We start from the raw sequence: 20,508 nt of genomic DNA on the forward strand, positions 1-20,508 counted from the left end.
TATAAGACTTATTCTTATTTATTCAGACTTAATTTTACTTTTAAAGGTCAGTGTGTGGTTTTAAATCATTCCACTGTGTACTTCCACTAAAGTGTATATATTAATTCCTAAAAGTGTTGCTCATATTGCAAATAGAATACAAATGATTGTCAAGTCATTAAAGAGAGATTCAAATAGTCAAAGCAAATGCTTTTCTTCAGTTTCTCACTTTGGAATTCAAGATCTCTAAATATAACCTATCAGTAATTAGCATTTTGTGTTTCTGAAGCTTTGCTGCCTACTAATACGGAAAATATCTGTTACCTGAACACAAATGTGTTGTCTGCATTTACTGCTTTAAAGAAACGCTCTATTAACACTATTTGTATACATTTTATGACATATTATGCAACCCTGAATGCAATTTTCCAAAATCAGCTTTTTTTTCTGTAAAAATTGTGGGTTTCAAGGATTCTCATTCGTGACAATTCTTAATTTTCTCAAAAAATGAAAACCACAAATGGGTATCTTTTCTTTACAATGTATTGTGGTATATTGGACGGTCAGTTTAGATGCAAATATTGTTTTTCTTTTTTATAAATGATCATTGGATTTACACTCATGTTATACATTTACAAAAACAGATTGGGGTCTACAAAATTATATTTTACAGTGAATTGTTAACCCAAACAGTTGAAAGACGAAAAAACTATTTGAACGTTTTGCTTAAAATTCTGATAAATTGTAAATGTTCAAACATTTCCATTGTATAATACCAGAGACATTTACAACAGATAAAATATATTACAATACTTTTTAAAGCAGGTTTCATTTACTCTTGTCTGTCTTGGGGACTTTTTTAATAATCTATTAAACAAAATGTATATACAGAGTGCAACGTGGGCGAGAGATCCATGTTTACGTATTTTTACCCTCGGGGAAATTCAACTTTCCACCTCTAGTAGATGACCATATGTTGAATTTCTCCTTTTGAATCCTTACTGTTATACACCTTTGAAGTGGCTGTATTTTCAGTTTTTTGGCTTTCCTTATATAGGTAAAAGGCAAAGTTTTAAAGGATTGCCAAAGCTAACCTACCAGCCTATGACTACAAATACTATATTACTTGTTTGACTGAAACCATATCTGGTGACTGAAACCATATCTTATGGTGTACTATGACAGCTGTGTTTGACGGTAAGCAGGAGTAGGCAAGTAGTGGGGAGGGTATGATAGTGAACCCAGTGTTTGGCAGAGGTGGTGGGAAGAGAAGGTATGTTATAGATACATTTTTAATTCCCCTGAATAATTTGTAAGATGCCTACCATTTTTTAAAGGAAACATAAGTGATCAAGGAAAACCCATTTACTGTAATTTACCTTTCTTTCATGGGAACCAAAATAAACTATAAGGCATCACAGAATAGCACAACAATAAATAAAACATATGAAACATGATGAGATGCTTCCTGTGTAAAAGTTGGCATACGCTTAATATTGTGCAATTTTCCATATAGCATCAGTGGTGGCATGCAGTCTTTTGCGATTGTTGGGGATTGATTTTCTCTGTTCTTGCAAAAAGTTTCCAGGTCCAATAAATGTTTGCTTTGTTTTGCATGAACTGCATGTTTGAGATCTCATCAAATGGTTCAGTAAAACAAAGATCAGGAGAGTGTGATGGTCTATTAGACCCCTGATGCCTTTGTTGTGTCTGTTACCTAATATGCATCTGAACGGCGATCACACTAAATGTAAGAACATGGTGCTTTCTGACTTGTGTTCCCTGTATAAGGTTCCTAAAACATGTGCACTAGTTTATAAAGAGATGCATTCCTTTATTTTTCTGCAACAGTAAGGGAAACGCCATTGATTGTAAATGCATTGCAGGTATCTGTGGCCTTTAAAGCGTACCTAATCTCAGAATTTTCACTTAGACAAACCTTTTAAGTTAAGTAAAAATTCTGTGTTTATATTTTTTTTTAAAGTGCAGCACCCTTTTTAAAAAAAAAAAAAAAAAATAAAGACTGCAGCACCGCCAAGAATGAATGGGAGCACAAAGCCTCCTGGGATACCTACGTCACGCATTCCGGGAAACTCTTGGGTGCTCCTTCTGCGCATGCCCGAGGTCCTCTCGTCAAACGGGAAAAAAGCCAATGTGCAGTGAGTTCAGCAAGTTTTTTCCCTCAAGTACGTAACCCGATCTCCCGCCTGGGTCGGATGACGTAGTAAGAAGGACCCGTAAGAAGAGGACAAGATAGCGGCACCTGGAGCGCCGTCCCGAAGACGGATAGCGGGACGACGCAGGACCCAATGGGAAAGACCTCCGGACCGATCATCTGCACTAAGGGATTAAAGGTAAGTGTATTTTTTTTTGTTTTGGTAGTTTTTGAGTTTAGTTCCTCTTTAAGTTAAAAGAAGAGGTTTCTGTATACAATCTAACTTATGTGATAGAGGAAGGGCTTGACCTTCGGCTGCTCCAAATCTAAACCTAATTATGCAGCTTTTAGTAGTTGCTGCTGGAGAAAATGTAATTATATCGCTGATCTCATTGAAATGAAGTTGGTAAATTCAAGCCATATGAGCCTTATGATAAATGAGGCTCTTCTCCATGCTTTATTATCAATATAAATAAATGCAATCAAAAAATGAACATTTGCAACACTTATGTGCATGGTTTATTAAATCAATTAACAAACTTAATTCTGTTCCAGGAAGTATGCTTAACCACTGCAGCTTTCATATTTTCTCAATGATTTTCAATACCTCTTATGTAACACAGCAATAGAATCGCATTAATCAAAATATACAAGTGATAGTAAAATCTCTCTAAATTGTTTTCAATTATATCTAGATAAATAGAGAATAATGAAGTCATTGTGAATGATTAGGTCTAAATTTGTTTCATAAGACATCATAAGCCAAGTTATTTTGTTGTTCAAAAAAATAGAATTCAACAAGGGAGATGAAAACAGGAATGGTAACATCTATAGATTTGGGATGTTTTTTAATGGCATAAAAATAATTGATAGTAGTTGTAATAGATGTGATTCATATTCACCTCCCATATGCTTTGCTGTTTTATTATTATACAGTATTTTAATACACAGCGCTGTATATTAAATAGGGGTTGTAAATGACAGACAGACACCGACAGTGACACAGGAGGAGGAGAGGATTACGGGGTTCCAACTTATCACCCCTTGGTACATGTGGTTACTTGTGGTTATTTGTTTAACTAATATTATGTTTTAACATATTGTAAATAAAGGTTTTGTATTTTTTTAAACTTTTATCAATTATTATTTATGCCATTGAAAAAGTCCTAAATTTATACATGTTAACATTCCTGTTTTCATCTCTTGTTGAATTCCAATTAATTATGGGACTGGCAATCATATGCATGGTCCAGTACATATTCATTTAAAAACTAAATGTTCAAATAATAATCAATGAACCCAAATGTTAAAATAAATTTAAGTAAAAGAGCAAGCAGTTACAGTCACAAATATGTTTGTTGAAAACGTAATTCATGGACAAAACTGAACCCTATATTTGTCTGCAGGTGATAGGATATAAAGTCTGACTGTTGAAATGTCGTTTTTCTATCTGGTTTTGTCATGCAGTTTACTTTTTCTTGTAAACCTCTGTGTGTGTGAGAATACATGAAAACTACCAACTTCAGCTACCTTCGCTACTCAAGATTACTAAAATTCATCCCCATGATCAATGTGCATGTGCCCATATTATATACAAAGCTTGACTCACCACCAAACCAAAAATATAGCCATTGGTGCATTTTATATACCTTTCTCACATACTACCATACTACATACTACCAGTGAATGAAATATCATTCACTTAGACTACAAGGAGTACATTTTTCTTCAAGATTATTTAAAGTCTGTTAGGTTCTGATGTTATGTTCTGATATGAAGCTGTATTTATTGCTTTGATATTATTGTATTTTGCTGTTGATTTGGGATAGGTAGAACTAATGACATATAGTGGAGCTGGTGACATGGTGGGATAACCTTAGGCTGCCTGTCTCTACACAAAATTCCTGTGTGCAAACACATTAATGCAGCTCAGACCTCTCCAAGATAGATCCTAATTGGTTTCCATAGTTACCGTTCCCAGTTACCATTGGGAATATTCATAGTATCTATCTGGATTGTATGCCTATTGTAAAGGTATACTTTCGTTTGCAAGCCTAAAATGTAAAGTGCAACAATATGTGAAGCTATAAGTAAAAACTGTTCTCTCCTTTCTGCACACATATCAACTTATCTTTTACTCTTGCATCCTTACATTTATTCACGTATACGTATGCTGTCCATGACATTTTGCCTTTTAGTCTTGGTTCTACTTCACAGCTTTAATCTAATTTTACTCTTCCTCCTTTTTCCGTAAGCCACAATCGGAATATACATTAATTTACAGACATTGTTTCTGAAGGAGCCACTGACATTTGTTCTCAATTATTGTGCCTTTGGTTTTTCCCATAGGAGTCCTGAATTAGTTTTTTACTAAAACAACCTCCGGCATTTACAGCATTTGGTACTATAGTTCTTGTGAATGATTTTTTTTTCCATAAATCTGTACATATTGTCTCCAATACTATACTTTAACTAATGCCCCAGTTCACACAAGGCATGAATGATTGGAACAATGCACAGCAACCAATCATAAGTAACTTCACTGTTATCAGTCATATTAGTAGAAATATACTGCTAATTATTCTGGGTTACTTCAAAGTACACTATCTAAGTGTGTTATTTATGGGGCAGCTTTAATTGTATGTAAAACCTTGTGGGCAGTTATTCCCTCTCTAAAATTTTAAATACAAATAGCATTGTTTATAAATCTGCTAAATTCAGTGTTGTTTAGTGTTCATTTCTGTTTATAATAAACTAAAAAGATCCACCAACACTATAGTTGGAGTTCCCCCCACATTGTCTTTTTCCACCCTTCCTTTGCATTGTTTTTGCCATCAATGTTTATCATTGAATACATTAGTTGAACATTGTTATTACTTAGACATTATGCATCAGTGTACTGCTGGGGAAGAAATTATCCCTGGATATACAATCCTAAATCTCTATACAACCAGAGAGTGTATTCAGTCACCCAAACAGAAAGCAATGGGAAACACAAAATTATAGAGTTTTAACAAACAAATTACATCATTGGGGAAGAAAGTGAACTTGACAGGTCATTATAATTTTAAAAAAGACCTTCCGTATTCTAGCAACAAATGATATTCATAAGCCACAATTGCATATCCAATGGTTGACACTGCATAAGTTAGATCCTACACGTTTCGCAGTATTGGTCATTGCTTCCTCAGGCAAGGAGCAGCTAAATCACGAGTTGAGACTCAAATGTCATGTAGGGATAATACATCTTGATAAAAACCTTGATAGTCATAAAAGATTGGCCAAGAAACAGTCATATGGTTGCTCAATGTATAATGAATGTAGCAAGTAGGCTGTTTGCGTGATTTAGAAAAAACAGGTAATGTGATTCAGAAAGGGGGCTGCTTATATGCCTGGAAGTGTGTTTGCCTGAAAGAAAAACTCTACCTAGAAGCAGACAGGTTTTACCACTTCCCTACTGTGTGTGCGTGTGTTGTTATTTTTGTATCACACAGCTATTTCTGTAACCTGTACATCACAATTTTCAATTGAAGGAGGTATAGTGAGAGATTAGTATACCTTTTCATTAACCTTTTGTTTTGTTTACCCTTTAAGGTTATTTTGGGTCAGAGTTCACTACCACCTGCCGCAGGACAGAATATAACTGCTGCCACAAAGGTAATAAGTTCTTTTGATCTCATGGATGAATGCAATAAAAATTGCAAGCAGATGGAATGTTTGTTTTAGACTTTAGAGTGAAGATTTGTACACGAGCTACAGACAGCAAATATTGGAATTATGTGTGATAGTTGAGTGAAGGTACTGCAATGTAATTACATTCTGGAGAGGGCAGGCAGATAGAAGGCAATGTACTATTACTGATTTTATTCAACATACAAAGCTACATGTAAAGATGAGAGGAATCAAAGAAGTAATACATAGCTATACTAAAGTAAAAGAAAAAAGGGCAATAAAGTATCACTACTTCCTAAAATGTAATCTATTATTAACAAAATAAACCTATACAAAAATAACAATAGCATTTTATTTAAAAATAAAGCCAATAGGGAGTAGGAGTAGGCTGGAAAGTATACACTTTCATCAGTGAACCCGAATGATCCAGAAAACCTGGAAAGGAGGAAAGAAGAATATCTCATGTATTATTTTCATATAGCCTGTTATGTATTTTATCTGGTTTTATGCTTGGAACGCTCCCGCAGGTTGCCTTATTTTTGGTATAATCCCTTGGTGTGATTTTACATTGATACAAAGGTTCTTTTCAATTCATTCAATCTTTTTTATCATTTAATAGATTTTCATTTTTCAAGTACATTAACATAAGCAGGAAAAAATATTAGCACCTTATGACATTGTTAAACATTCATAAAACAGTTGAGGAAGGAGAACCATGGAAAGGCCAAGACCAATCCTATATAAAACCTTTTATTATTTAAACCTTTTCATTTAGAATAATTAAAATAATTCCAACAGTTGATATTTATACAATTCTAAGCTTTATCCTGGTGCAAAAAATGTTCTTCAATTTAAATAAGCTACCCAATGTTGCATGTCACTTGACTATTTTATTCATTAGGTCATCTATAACCTAATGGGAAATGCTGTGCAACCGCTGCTCAACTCTGTAAGTGATTCTATTGAGGCCATTATCATTACAATGCATCAAGAAGATTTCTCTGGGTGAGTATATGTGCTTTAAAATCACAATATATATATTTTTATTTATAATGTTGGTGGACCTTTTGTACAAGCACCTTTCTTTGAAAATTAAATCCTATATTCTGTTATTTAACATTATGCCATTCATGAAAATATATATTTTTAGGTTTGCAGCCTATAAACATGTTGGGTGGGATCATGTTAAGTTTTTACTTAAATGTTAAGTGTAAACATTTGTATACATTCCAATGCTGTATAGTTTAAAAACTAGAAGTAGCATCAATTGCTGAAGTGTTAATTCTATCCAGAAAAATACAGCTCTGCTACAGTGTTTAAATTGTTTAAGTGCCTGAGGGGGCAATGTATCCATCCTAGCAGAGCAAGCAGATACAAGGTACAATGGGCCTGATTTAATAATGCTCTACAAGGCTGGAGAAGATACACTTTTATCAGTTAAGCTGGGTGATCCAGCAAACCTAGAATGGATCTGCTCCAGGATGAAAAAGATTTGCTATAACAAATAGCAAATGAATTTGAAAAAATCCATTCCAGTTTTGCTGGATCACTCATGTTCACTGATAAAAGTGTATCTTTTCCAGCCTTGTAGAGCTTTAATAAATCAGGCCTATTGTACCTTGCACCTGCTTGCTCTGCTATGATGGATACATTACCCTGTCAGGCACCTATACAATTTATGGGTAAACATTATTCATGAGACTAGACAAATCACAACAACATTTCCTTGTTGGTTCTGAATAAGGACAGTTTTTTATCCCAAATATTATTTTTTCATATTTGGATGTTGTTGATAAAGTGCAGTACTGGACATTTGTTTACTGACATGCACTGCAGCAATAAGCAGTATTTGCATGCTTTTCTATCAGTATATGTGTAATTTTATGTCTTGGAAAAATTTCAACTCTTGAAATATTTGCGGTGTGGACATGTTCTCATATTGGCTCAGATTCCACAGATGGCATGGCATATATATAATTTGTACCATGTGTGTTTGCTTTTTATACACACATCAATGTAATGTGTGTTTGTATCCTGGTAATTCTGTTGATATACATATTTAAGGAGGGAACATTTGTCTGACAGTGGGAGGTTTTAACCGTTTAATCTTTTGTAAATTAACCTGTTTTTTTACAGGCGCCTCCATGTTTATACCTATTAGTAATTGTTTTTTGATAAGGAAAAAAATATATTGTAGTGTTTTGTGGTAATCACTATATATAAAGTGGATTTGGTTTGTAGTCGGAAAGCTTTGGACCATGCTGGGGTTTTGCTGGATCTAGTAGTAGAAGTGAAATCCTATCATCCTGATTTGGATGTTGCTTTTTGGTCAGTGAAGCAGAAGTGGTTTTCTATCTTTCATATCTAAGATATGTTATATGCTATATGATATATGCTTGAGAGAGGCAGGATAATAGTAGTAAACTCTTCAGTGTAGTGCAAATTCTCTATTTTCCAATAAAGGGCGGGTGAAATCCTAAATTGTATTGCTGTATTGCTCAACTGCAGTGTAGTTGGCATGGAAGTATTGGCCTTTGCTCTGTTCTCTAGCAGAGTATCTTCTGGCTGGGTACACTTTTATAAATCTTTTATCAAGTACAACAGTTGAGACATTTTGTTTATAGTTTCTCTTATTTCTGTGTGTTTTGAATTTTTTTTTTCATTTTATTTTTTTTAGGAACTTGCAGAATTCAGGAAAGCCAGACATCCCCTGCTCCTTGTACATGAGGGAATTACAGGGTTTTATTACAAGAGTAATGAGTGACTATTTTCGACATTTTGAGTGCTCTGATTTTGTATTTGACAATACCGAGGCAATCGCTCAAAGAGCAATAGAGCTTTTCATACGTAATGCCAGTCTGCTGCGGCCACTGGGTGAAGGAGGAAAAATGAGACTGGCTGCTGACTTTGCCCAGGTAAGGGATGCATGTTAAAGTATTGAATGTTTCAATAAATGCTCACAAACTAGCAATTAAATTGAATAAATTCCTAAATTATTCCAGTTTGGTAACTATTGTTACAATGTACACCTGTGTTGATATCTGTGAGAAAAAAAAATATACAAGTGTTTTTGGACTAAAATGTGCCTTCTCTTCCTCCTAAGAAATGCAACAACCCATTCATATTGGTACATGGCAAGGATATCTTCTTTCACTTCTAATACTATGGTTGTCAACAAAAGTTACCATATTTTGTGTTTCATAACAATTTGCAGTGGGCTTTAGGAACTTCCCTGATCTGTGGAACAAACTACTTCTGATGATCTTTTAGTTTGAAATGGTCTGGTCTGACACAAATAAAATGATTGGTTACCTTTTCAAACCTAAAATGTATATTTTATAAAATACGAAAGTCTATGAAGCAAAATGGGCTTAACAAAACTTTTTTTGCTTTTGACCAATCAATTAATTATAAAATTCAAAGTTTTTGTTTTATCTGCTCAAATTTAAAGAAATTATTGTTGATGATAGTTTCCTTTTCTGCCTGTTATCAGTTACCATTGCTTTTAGCTGTCTGTTTACTACAAAAATGTTGGTATAGAGAGGAAGAGGTGTCCTGTTGTCCTGTCCTAGGGTGACAACAGTGCTTTTCTAAATATGTCATACAGTGAGCTCTATCACCCTAGGACAGGAGATGTGTTAAATATTTTCAAACATTTTATGTGCAATGAAAGGATGTTTGCTCTACTTTAGTTACAAAAAAGGTTAGGACTGGTATGTATAAATATTGTAAAGCATCTTCTTGGTGTGTGATTGGTTAAAGCACTCTGATATTCTAGAGTATTATTTTAGGGTCACCAAAAAAAAACAGACCAGAAACGCATTTTTGTCCCATAATTATTATTATTATTATTATTATTAAACAGGATTTATATAGCGCCAACATATTACGCAGCGCTGTACATTAAATAGGGATTGCAAATGACAGGTGTAGATTAGCCCATTGGAATGCATGGGGACTTCAAACATGGGCTTTAAAAGCCTCAGGTTAAACGCTGGGGAAACAGTCCGTGTAGACTAAGCCTAAAGGTTCTTGAAAACAATGCTGGTCAGCAATTTATACTAATATTTGTGGACAATGTTTCTATGCAGACAATTTTATTTTATAGGGACCACTGTAGGTGGGAATGTCTTCAACCCCCATCGATAATCCAGTTTAGTAGTTTTAGTAAAACAGAAATTATGTAGAAGGTGCTTTACCCACCATACCTGATGAAGTAGCCTGAGCATCTAGAAAACATTTAAGGTCTTACATGCTTACAAAACAATTGTTTCTTAAGAAAGACATAAAAAAGACTTTCATGTGACACCCAAAATAGGAAGCACATTCAATGCCAGAATTCATCTTCCCGGATTCCCGTAATACTATGTGGAGACGAGACATAGTAACAAGAAGTAGGTGGTGAGCAATTGTAAAACATTAATTTCTTTACAGGAAACTAAAAGGCTTCACAGTTACTGGTTACAAACAGATTTGAATTCTAATCTAATTCTATGTTAATTTGGACTGGAACCAATTGGTACTCTTTTGGAACATTTGACGCTTCATCATAATATAGTTCATAAAATATTTAACAATATTAAAAACATTTCTGTTTTCCAATATATAATTAAAAAGGCTATAAATATCAGGAGCAATTTACCAATTTCTTTTTCTGCATCAATGAAATTTGACCTAAGTGTTACTTTACTTTTCCAAAACCATTATGCAAAAATGAAAAACTTTTAAGTTTTAAAAGAATCTAAAAATTAACCAGTTTCATGAAAAAGAGGAAAGTGATCTACATTTCTCGTACTGTTCCACACAAGTGAAATACTTTAACAGTGCATTTGCATTGTGAGAGATTTTGGATACAAGAGGCTACCGTAATATATCAAATTATTTTAGGATGGTAATACTGCTTTCATTTGATTGTAGGAATTTTTAGACTGTTTTAACTACTGCAAAATTCCAGATCTTCCAGAGAAGCTGCTTGAAGGATTGTAGAGGAGTCTTGACTCGCAATACCTGATGAAGTAGGTTGAGCATCTACAAAACACATTGAAGGTGTTTTTTGCTTTAATAAAATAGAGGACAGAAAATAACATAAGATAATAAGACATCAGGCCTGATTTATTAAAGCTCACCAAGGCTAGAGAGAATACATTTTCATTAGTGATGCTGGGAGATCTACCAAACCGTTGGAATGGATTTCTTCAAAGTCATTTGCTATTTGTTAGCAAATGATTTGAATCCTGTACCAGATCCATTCCAGCTTTGCTGAATCACATTAGCTTCACTAATGAAAGTGTATCCTCTCCAGCCCTGGAAAGCTTTAATAAATCAGGCCCATTATGTCATCCTACATTCTCCATTTCTTACAATACATCGATAGGAGCTCCTCAATAAGGTTTTTGTCCCTATAAAATCAGTGTTCTTGTGATCTCCTACACATCTAAACTATAGTGACCTTTAAAGCCCAGCTAAACCTCCTTGCCTAAATTACCTTATAATTTACATTTTTGTTACTGCAAAGGCTTTGTTTACATTACAAGTTGTTTCTCCCAGAATCTTGTGTGTGTGGCATGACAGCTGTTTTCTGTATCTTTGAGGTCAGTGGGTTTTCTCTTCTGACAAGTCTGCTTTCATACTGGCATAAGTCAATACATGGAATATGGTATCTCTTTATGTCTGCAGTGAAAATTTGCAATTGCACAGGATTTTTATTGCTGAAAGGTGATGTCCTTTCTGCAGTAAAACATACCTGCCTGGGACTGAATGAAGTCCTGCATGTAAAGGATATGTCATTCCAGCCTAGCCAATCCTGATGGCCAAAGTTTGGGAACTGGGAAGAAGACCGGACGAATATAGCTCTGTCTGTGACAGAATGAAGACAGTTAAGTGTACTAAAAAAAACTGACTAGGCAGCAAAGGTCATTTTATTGCAGAAGTTATATCTCCTGCGCCTTCTGCAGTAAAGGACCTTGGCTTGTGGAAGTTTTTCAATGTTAGGGTTTAGTTCTAATGCCTGGTGCCTATTTATGTGTTCCATCCTAATATAGGTCTATCTCCTATTTCATTATCTCTGTTATATTAGGATAGTGGGGTAGCCCGGTTACTTTTTTATTTTTTCTTCTTGAAAATTATCGTATTATATGATCCCACAGTGTCCGGTTACTACCCAGTAGTCTTTTACACGCTATGCTGTTGACCGTAATATGGTAAAATAAATAGGTAAACCATCGTAAATCTGCTATCTTCTCCAGTGTGATATAATGATAATCACTGTATAAAATCCGTTTCTTGGGCAGTCTAATTTTTCCCATATAGTTAAATCCTGACAAAGATGGATTGTCTTACTGTAAACTAGGGTTTGATTTTTCTTTCTTTGAATTTTAACCATAACATTTTACATTTTAGATAACTCCAGCTTTTGGTGCAAAATCTTTTTTTTATTTATATTTACACTGCTCTGTTATTTGTGTTCTTTGAAGCTGCACAAAATACATTCTCCAGTGTATTCATCTAAGACTGGAATTTAACATTTCCTTTCTCCAATACTTCCTCTCTGAGGTATTGTTTGGACTGCTGTAGTTTTTATTCCCTTAATCCAGACATAATTACCTGAGAATGTCACCTTGGAAAGTCACTTTACAGACTGATTTTTTCCAAATTAGGAAAATATCCCATGAGTTACTTAGAAAATGTAGTTTTAGACAAAAGTTATCTTGTAATTAAATTATCATAATTAGTTTTTTTGGATAACAAACTAAGTCAATTAGGGACAGAAGTCAAAATTATTATTTTTTTCTCTAGGTTTTTCACTGTTTGATAGATTCCCATCCCCTATGAATGTGTTACTAGGAGAGATGGTAAGGGGATACCTCTGCAGTGGTTGCTTTTTAGCAAGATGTATTTTAGTTTGTTGCTGTGTCAAATCTAATAGTAACCTTAGAGACTTTCTTTGTCCACGCTCACAAGATCTTATCCAAGTCAGCATCTTTCCTGCTAAGTCCCATGTTTTCACTCTGTTCTGCATGCCTTTAGGATTCTACTCCACATCTTTGCATGAACCATTAGAAAACACAATTTATTCTCTATAGACATGTTTTTCCCTCAATATCAACAAATTTCTTCCTCGTCACTGTTGTCAAGTCTCTAAAAATTCTTGTGCCTTTCCCTTTTTTCTTTTAGATTGTAAAGTATTTTGTCAAGCTTCCTATTTTAGTGGAGTTTAATCCATATATATTTATTGCTGCTGTTTATTCTAAGCCTCTGAACAATTTTCTTTATGGAATGTTACAGAAAATATTGTCACTATGTAAATCAATATTTGTTATAATAGGAGCAAGGTTCTGCCTGTACAACTAACATGGCTGCACAGCCTAGAATTTGGAATCCTAAACTTTAATATTTTGCAACCCAGTTAAGGGAATTTACTTGAGAGGTAACGGAAACTGTTTGTTGGCTTGTAACTGCTGTCTAACCAGTTGTCAGCAAGAAAGAAAGATAGTGATTTGTTCAGATTACTTCTACATCTATACATAAAATAGAAGTGTTTTGTCTTCTATTAGAAGACATAAAAGTCACTTCTCTGTTGGATGTTCTGTGTGTCTTTCCATAAATTGAACCCAGGACTGTCTTTACTGTATTTGTTTAACTTGTAACCTTTTTATGGCGTATAATCAGTCTGACCTGCATTCTGAGGGTTAATCAAAAGTACTTTGACATTTATCTGACATTTCAATTTACACTAAATGACACCATAAGAGTTTAGCCTATCCATTATAAAACCTTCTGTTAAGAAGCAAGAAGATAAAGATACATTTAAAATTCTTGTATTGGTTAACAGACAGTTGAGTAGCCTTGAAAGCAGGCAAAACAAAAAAGGTAACTCTTTAACATGGATGTGAATTGGGAGGATGCATAGAGGATGTCAATGCCCAGCATTTGAACCTTCTTAAAATCTTAACTTTAGAATAATAACTTAAAATTATAACTTTTAAAATCATATCTTTTACGTTAGATCCTAAAACCTAAGGTAAAATTTATGCACTTAAGTTTGGACTATATAATTTCATTCTTGTTCCATGTTTTTTTCTAAAAGAGCTGTCAAAGTAAAGCTGACTATCATTAGTGTCATACTACTTGTAGGTCCCCAGTCTTCACGAATCATCCTGTACCATCCCAAGATACTGTGAGACATGATGCCCACCCCATGTCCCTTTGTGACAGAAATGATGGGGGCATTCGCCACTGCACATCCTGGGAGAGCATGTGCACAGACACAGGCTATTTTGGCCTCTCCAGTGGTGGTGGCTGTTGCTGGCTGGTTGCCTTGCTCTTCAGCATTTGGACACTATTGCTTTTCTGCCCTGGCCATTTGCCTGGACCAGTATTACACTTTGTCTCCACACTTTGGTCTTGTCTGCCCAAAGGACATTTTTCCAGAAGTCTAGTGGTTTGATCAGATGCAACTTTGCAAATCTAAGCCATCCTGGTGTGTTTATTTTAGAGCGGGGACACCTTCTCCTGGTAACCATTCCAAACAAGCCACACTTGTTCAGTCTTTTTGTAATCCTTCAACATGCTAACTGAGGCCTGAATTAAGCCCTTTTATTTGCCCCAAAACTTTTTTTGCTCTGACTTAGTTTGAATGCCCACACCTGGGAAGATTTTCAATTGTTTTCAATTTTTTTCACTTATAATGAATCATTTTTCTCACTTTAGAATGAATGATGGACTGCAAATCAGATATTTTCTTAAAATCCCTCCCAGACTGATAGGCAGAAACATTTGCTCCCCTAAAATCATTGCTTCTTCTTTGGCATTGTGTTGAATGGCAAACACTTGAATCCTCTAAACCTGCTGATGATCAATTAATCATTTGCATTTGTTAGAAGCATGGAACGGCTACCTACTCTTTTATCACCCATTAAAGTGGTAACAATATACTTTATTTTCCACATGCTGCTTCTGCATTTCCCTTATTCTTAATAAATCATGACACATGAGACATGCCATGTGTTGTTGTTCATCTGAGGTTTTTATTGTGTCCTGATAAACAAAACCTTGGAATTTAAAGAGGTATACTTTCTTTTTCTCATTACTGTATAACATATTTTGTTATATGAAAGTTATATGAAACTTGGTCCATGCTACTAAGACTCAAGAAAAGGAAAAGCATTTTATTGGGAAAACATAGTCTTAGTGGCCACTTTTATTAGGTACCCCAACATTTCAAATATCCAAATAAATAAATATCTAGTTCCAGTCCAGCGAACGATCAGTTCTTTGGCAAATCCTTGTTAATGAGAGAAGGTATAGGACAATACCTCTTCAGCTGTCAGATTGTACACAACTAACACAACTAATAAACAAGAGAAAGGGTAGACTAGAGCAGAAGAAAAGTGTCTGGTTCCTCTCCTGTTATCTAAGAACAGAAATACTGTGTGGGGTCAAGAAAACAAAAACTAAAAAGCAAAATGTTTTGCTTTCTTTGCCTGACACTATTGGTCTCACAATTTTTTTATTTGATGTTTTGATAGTTGAGTCTGTTTTTGGTTTATACATTGTATAAGAATTGTGGTGGAACAGGAGGTTTGATGCATGGAATTTATTTTAGCATAGATTAAATTTTCTAAAGTAGGATGAACTGACTGATGGTAAAAGTCATGTAATACCTGAAATTATAGAGATGAGATGAACACCTTAAATTACTAAAATTTGCATTTAACAAATTTTGTAAGCCACAGAAGAGCTTAATATGTCAATTCCACAATCTAATATAGGGTAGCCTGACAATGTTAGTCAGGTGGGATGGCAGACTAGCAAATAGACATACATGATCTATAATCAAGTGATTGTTGTGAAATAAATGTTATGGTTGCACATGACAACAATCTGATAACCAAAACCTCGCCTTGATGTGTGTTTATATTTATCTTTAAACACCTACTTGGTATATTTCTGATATACATTTTAGGGGCTTATGTAAAGGGCATAGGTACACAGTTCTGCCACCAGTATACCATGACATTCCTATACACTTCTGTTTGTTTTGTAGATGGAATTAGCAGTGGCTCCCTTGTGCAGAAGAGTATCTGATCTAGGAAAATCATACAGGCTCTTGAGATCATTCAGGTAAGCATCCTCTGCATTGGCTAGAAATGTAAAAATTGTAAATAATACATTTTTGTAAGCTTTGTCTCTGGCATTTAGGGTCATTAGGAAAACCTAAATGGTACTATTGCATGGCAACAGATTAGAACCTTTTTTGTCATGCCGTATGACGTGCATTTGGTAACATTTCTGTTCTTCCTATGCTGTACTTTTCTTGATACCTAATGCTATCATTTGTATTCTACTTTACAGACAGAAATCTTTTACTGCAGCATTATGTGGAGGGCAATTAGGAAAGGGCCAGGTTACAGGGGTCTGCTACATGGATCATCAGCAAATAGCATCTGTATCCTGACACTCTGTGATGTTTAGATGACAGACTAAATTAGGGAATGCTGTTTATGCAGACAAAACAGGAAGGAAATACTTAATCTTCAGTGTTTTTAGGGAATGACTCATTTTTAGATTCACTTGATTGATGAACAGACATGGTCCCCTCTACTGACCATTCAAAATCCAATTGATGGTAACTTGGTGCCTTCTAAATATGATTGATTTAGCCAGCAGTTTTGTTTGCAGTCACCTCCTTATTCACATAAGGCAAAATGTAATACAATATCCCTAATATTTTAGGAGAAAGTAAAGTCTGCTTAAAAAGGCTCAACAGACAGGCTTTCTTACTGGCACAAGGGGCTATGTAGTCTCTTTTGCCATATATTTTTTGCCTGCCCATTTAGCTCACTACACACAAAACAGAAAAAGTCCTCACATGCAGTATACAAACCCGGCACAATTTTATATCATAGTAAAGTACCCTGTGCGGTGCCAACTGCGCCAAGGCAAACCCTAAACGCTGGCAGTGAATTTACTTCTGCTATAAACTGTCCAAAAGAAGGGTCAGAAGACCAGAAATGTTCTGTATGTTTATATTACATTAATACAAATGGGTATTTGTTTCTACGAGCTGAAATCCTCTATCTTGCATACAAAAGTATTGAGTCCATATTATAACTTTTCATAGTTGTTGGCTGCTTATCAAGGCTCCGGGTTCGTGTTCTTCCAATGCATTGGCAGAATACTTGTACATATTCAGTTACAGATCGAGCTACCTTTGTCCTGTTATTTAGGGAATAGGGCTTTACAAACTTTCCAGTATTTTCAGGAAATGGAAAGTTAGACGCTGTACTGAATATAAAACTGTACGGCTACACATTTTGCCAGTCTTTTGTAGTTGGCACACTAATGAGCAGTTTTTTTTATTCATTTCCATTCATTATATTCAGTTGGATACACAGAAATCTTGCAGATTAAAATGCATATTTGTTTGAATTGAGGCTAAAAATGAACCAATTTACAATTTGAGCACACAATCAGTCTGTTTTGTTCATCGCAGGCTTTATGCTGGTGCTGCCTGTGCAGGAGTTATTTCAGGGAACGTTGTTTAGCTAGAAGAGATGACTGTAGCTGAGATTACATGTTCAATTCAGGAGCAGTTTATATATCTTGAAGCCTTAAAGAGGAACAGTCATGATCTGAATTTTCATGCATAAATTATAAGTTATCAGTCTGATTTATGGCAGATTAATATTTCACACTTTATTTACAGTAACTGTGTGCTGAATGATGTATTACATGACAGGGCACTGTAATTAGAGGCAGGTAAACAACTACAGAGCTGTGTGTGTAGAATAATGGATGTGTGGGAACTCACTGAATCTTCATTTAGGGCAGAATGTGGTGGTACACGGAGGAGCGGGTGTGGTGGGTTGGTGTAGGAGGTTGACTACTGTGAAAGGAGGTGGGAGAAGGTGAAGGAGGAGAAAGTCATGGTGGCTGCGATGAGGGACGGGTCAGCAGCCATTGTGACTGCCAAGGGAAGAGGTCAGCAGATATTGGTTCATGGTGATAGAAGGGAGACAGCAAGTTTCCAGGAGTGGTGGATGGTGGTACAATGTAGCATGCAGAAAAAGATGTTTATAATGCCAGGACAAGGGGTTGCTTCTAGACAACACGCTACTTGTCCACATTACCAGAATAAGAGAAGAACACAAGGCAGGAGGGCTGCACACACACACATACTGACCTGCCTATACTATGAATGGATCCCCCATGTTCAAAATCTGACTGGAAATATGTTGGAACTCCAGTCACCAGCTGTCTAATACAGATGATAAGCCATTTATCAGCTTATTTGCTGCTCACAATACAAGGCCTAGCTTCTGCAGTGTCAGAAGGAAATGTTGTACGGTTGACGCCAACACCGTTGGACAGATGTCTGCCTGAACAAGAGGGTATATGCTTTTATATGAGCACAAAAACTGATTGACTCCATGTACAGCTACTCACTATCACCCTACAGCCCTAAAATACAGAGACTGTAGGAGTGTACTACCATTTGAAATTCAGGTACTTGCACTGTTCTCATCATTAGTAAAAATACATTTAGTGATGTGGTAATGATTACAAAGCTGAGTGAATCTGTGATGTCTATATATGTCTAGAGCTCAGCTTTAATTATGTCTTGCTGCGACACATAGATATTAAAATATGCATGTCAGTAATAATGTGATGTCTTACTTTGTTTTTTTCTTCTTTGTTTTAGACCATTACTGTTTCAGACTAGTGAGCATATTGCTAACAGCACATGTGTAGGAGACGTCATCCCCTTCAGTGTCATCCTTCAGTTTCTCTTTACAAGGGCACCACCAGAACTAAAATCACCGTACCAGGTAATGTCAATGGATCACCCAGCTAAGACAACCACAATATAAATACTGATCTTTGGGGATCAACTTGTCCCCCATTTTTGTGTCAGATGAAAGTTGTTGACTTATGGGAGTGTAGATTTGAAATGTATACAGTGTGAATGTGTGCATCTCTCTCTTCCATATGTATCTAGATGTCTGTGGCAAAATATATCACATAATCAGTAGCTGTGAATGCACACATACACAGAGTAATACATTTTTGTATGGTAACACATAACTGATGTGCTGCATAAACCAGATAATGTCTGATGGTCATTATATCTGGGCAATGTGTCTAGAGCTGTCTGCAAACAGCATGGTATATAGCAGAGGAGCACTTTGTCATATGTGCCATATACACTAATATCATCATACAAAATCAGATTGTTTCCGAATCCTATATGAAGGTAAAAGCAGTGAACCTCCAGACTTGCAATTTTTAACATCTGTATGGTGGAGCTGGTCGCTTCTGGTGGCCACAACACATTCTATATAAAGAATACACTAGATTAGCTGGGAGGAGGCTGAAATACGCTGACTTCTTGGTGTCTAGTCTGTTGTAGAATTTTACAGCACTGATCATTCATTTCTATCAAGCTCTAAAGCTCATCTTAAAGAAAAACCTTTAATAATTGCTTTCAAATCTCTTCTAAATGGATCTTTAATGCAATAATCTATATATAGTCAGGACTTCCACTGGGAGCAGGTTTAGAATAGTTCACATTACTCATATTAATCAGATATTTTCTGTATATTTTGGTAATCATGTATCATTTTGTGCATTTTTCCTCAGAGAGCTGAATGGTCCATAGCTCGTTACTCACAATGGTTGGATGATCACCCATCTGAAAAAGACAGACTGATTCTCATCAGGTAAATGGGGGAGTGGCATCAAGTTAAATGCAAATGCTTTATTTTGTCATTTTTTAAATAAGAAGAGCAGAAAGAACATTTATAAGAGTATCCCCATACCTCTGCTGTAATCCCGCTTCAGTGCACCATTAGCAAAGAATATTTAAAAGTTTCATACGAGAACTACTTTAGCTGGATGTTTTAGATGGGCAACTTCTAGAAATGTTTTTACCATCTAAGCTTGAATTTAGTCCTCTGGATCTACCACAGTCTTCAAAATTTCCGTTTAAAATACAATAGACAGTCAGAGAACTGCAAATAGCCATTGCAAACAGTAACCTAACTAAACAAGGATGTTGCTGAGACTAATATAGCAAATGAATGAGACCAATACCATTGATTCTGTGTACACATTAGGCACTAAAATTATTTTTATTATTATTTATTATTGACTTATGGGATATAAATTCTTAGACTCTACGTATTGCAAAGTGTTTTGTATTGTTTTTCTTTTTTAAAATGATAATATGAAAAGAGTGAAGTGTTTCTGAGCTATCACTGTTTCTGTGTCATAAAATGTCATTCTAAGCAATAATTAGCATATTCTGTACATCACATGGGCAATCTCAAGCCCCACTTGTTAACATCTCATATATATAAAAATGTGTGGCTTTTACATGGATCCTCTACAGTTCTTTCTTATTTAAACCACCTCATCAGAGCAAAGGCTATGGGCATCAGCCAGCAAGTTTCAGGGTATTCCTTTGATGGCCCTGTCTCTCCTGCATAATATTGCTTGTATAATTGCAGCAATGTATCTGCAAGGCTTACTCCGTTTCATCCTCAGAGGAACAATATTGTCTGTCCTAATGATACTGCCTTATTAATTATTCTAAATTAGATGAAACCCACGATTTGTAATAACATTTCTTGGAGTCGGAAAATCATTTGTGACTTAGTCATCTGCAATGAAAAATGTCTGTGAAAAAAGTGAGACTTTCC

General features: G+C 35.3%; 1 protein-coding gene across 2 annotated transcripts in view; it reads left to right on the forward strand.

The window, feature by feature from the left end:
* COG5 (component of oligomeric golgi complex 5) overlaps positions 1–20,508 on the forward strand; it is a 178,887-nt gene that overhangs the window by 153,660 nt on the left and 4,719 nt on the right. For both annotated transcript variants that reach the window (XM_072401650.1, XM_072401651.1), the window contains 6 exons: positions 5,729–5,791; positions 6,708–6,811; positions 8,484–8,721; positions 15,852–15,928; positions 18,510–18,636; positions 19,448–19,527. In XM_072401650.1, the coding sequence (XP_072257751.1) occupies positions 5,729–5,791; positions 6,708–6,811; positions 8,484–8,721; positions 15,852–15,928; positions 18,510–18,636; positions 19,448–19,527 (689 nt within the window). The remainder of the gene's footprint in view (positions 1–5,728; positions 5,792–6,707; positions 6,812–8,483; positions 8,722–15,851; positions 15,929–18,509; positions 18,637–19,447; positions 19,528–20,508) is intronic.

Source organism: Pyxicephalus adspersus, chromosome 2 (genome assembly GCF_032062135.1).
Source record: "Pyxicephalus adspersus chromosome 2, UCB_Pads_2.0, whole genome shotgun sequence".
NCBI lineage: Eukaryota > Metazoa > Chordata > Amphibia > Anura > Pyxicephalidae > Pyxicephalus > Pyxicephalus adspersus.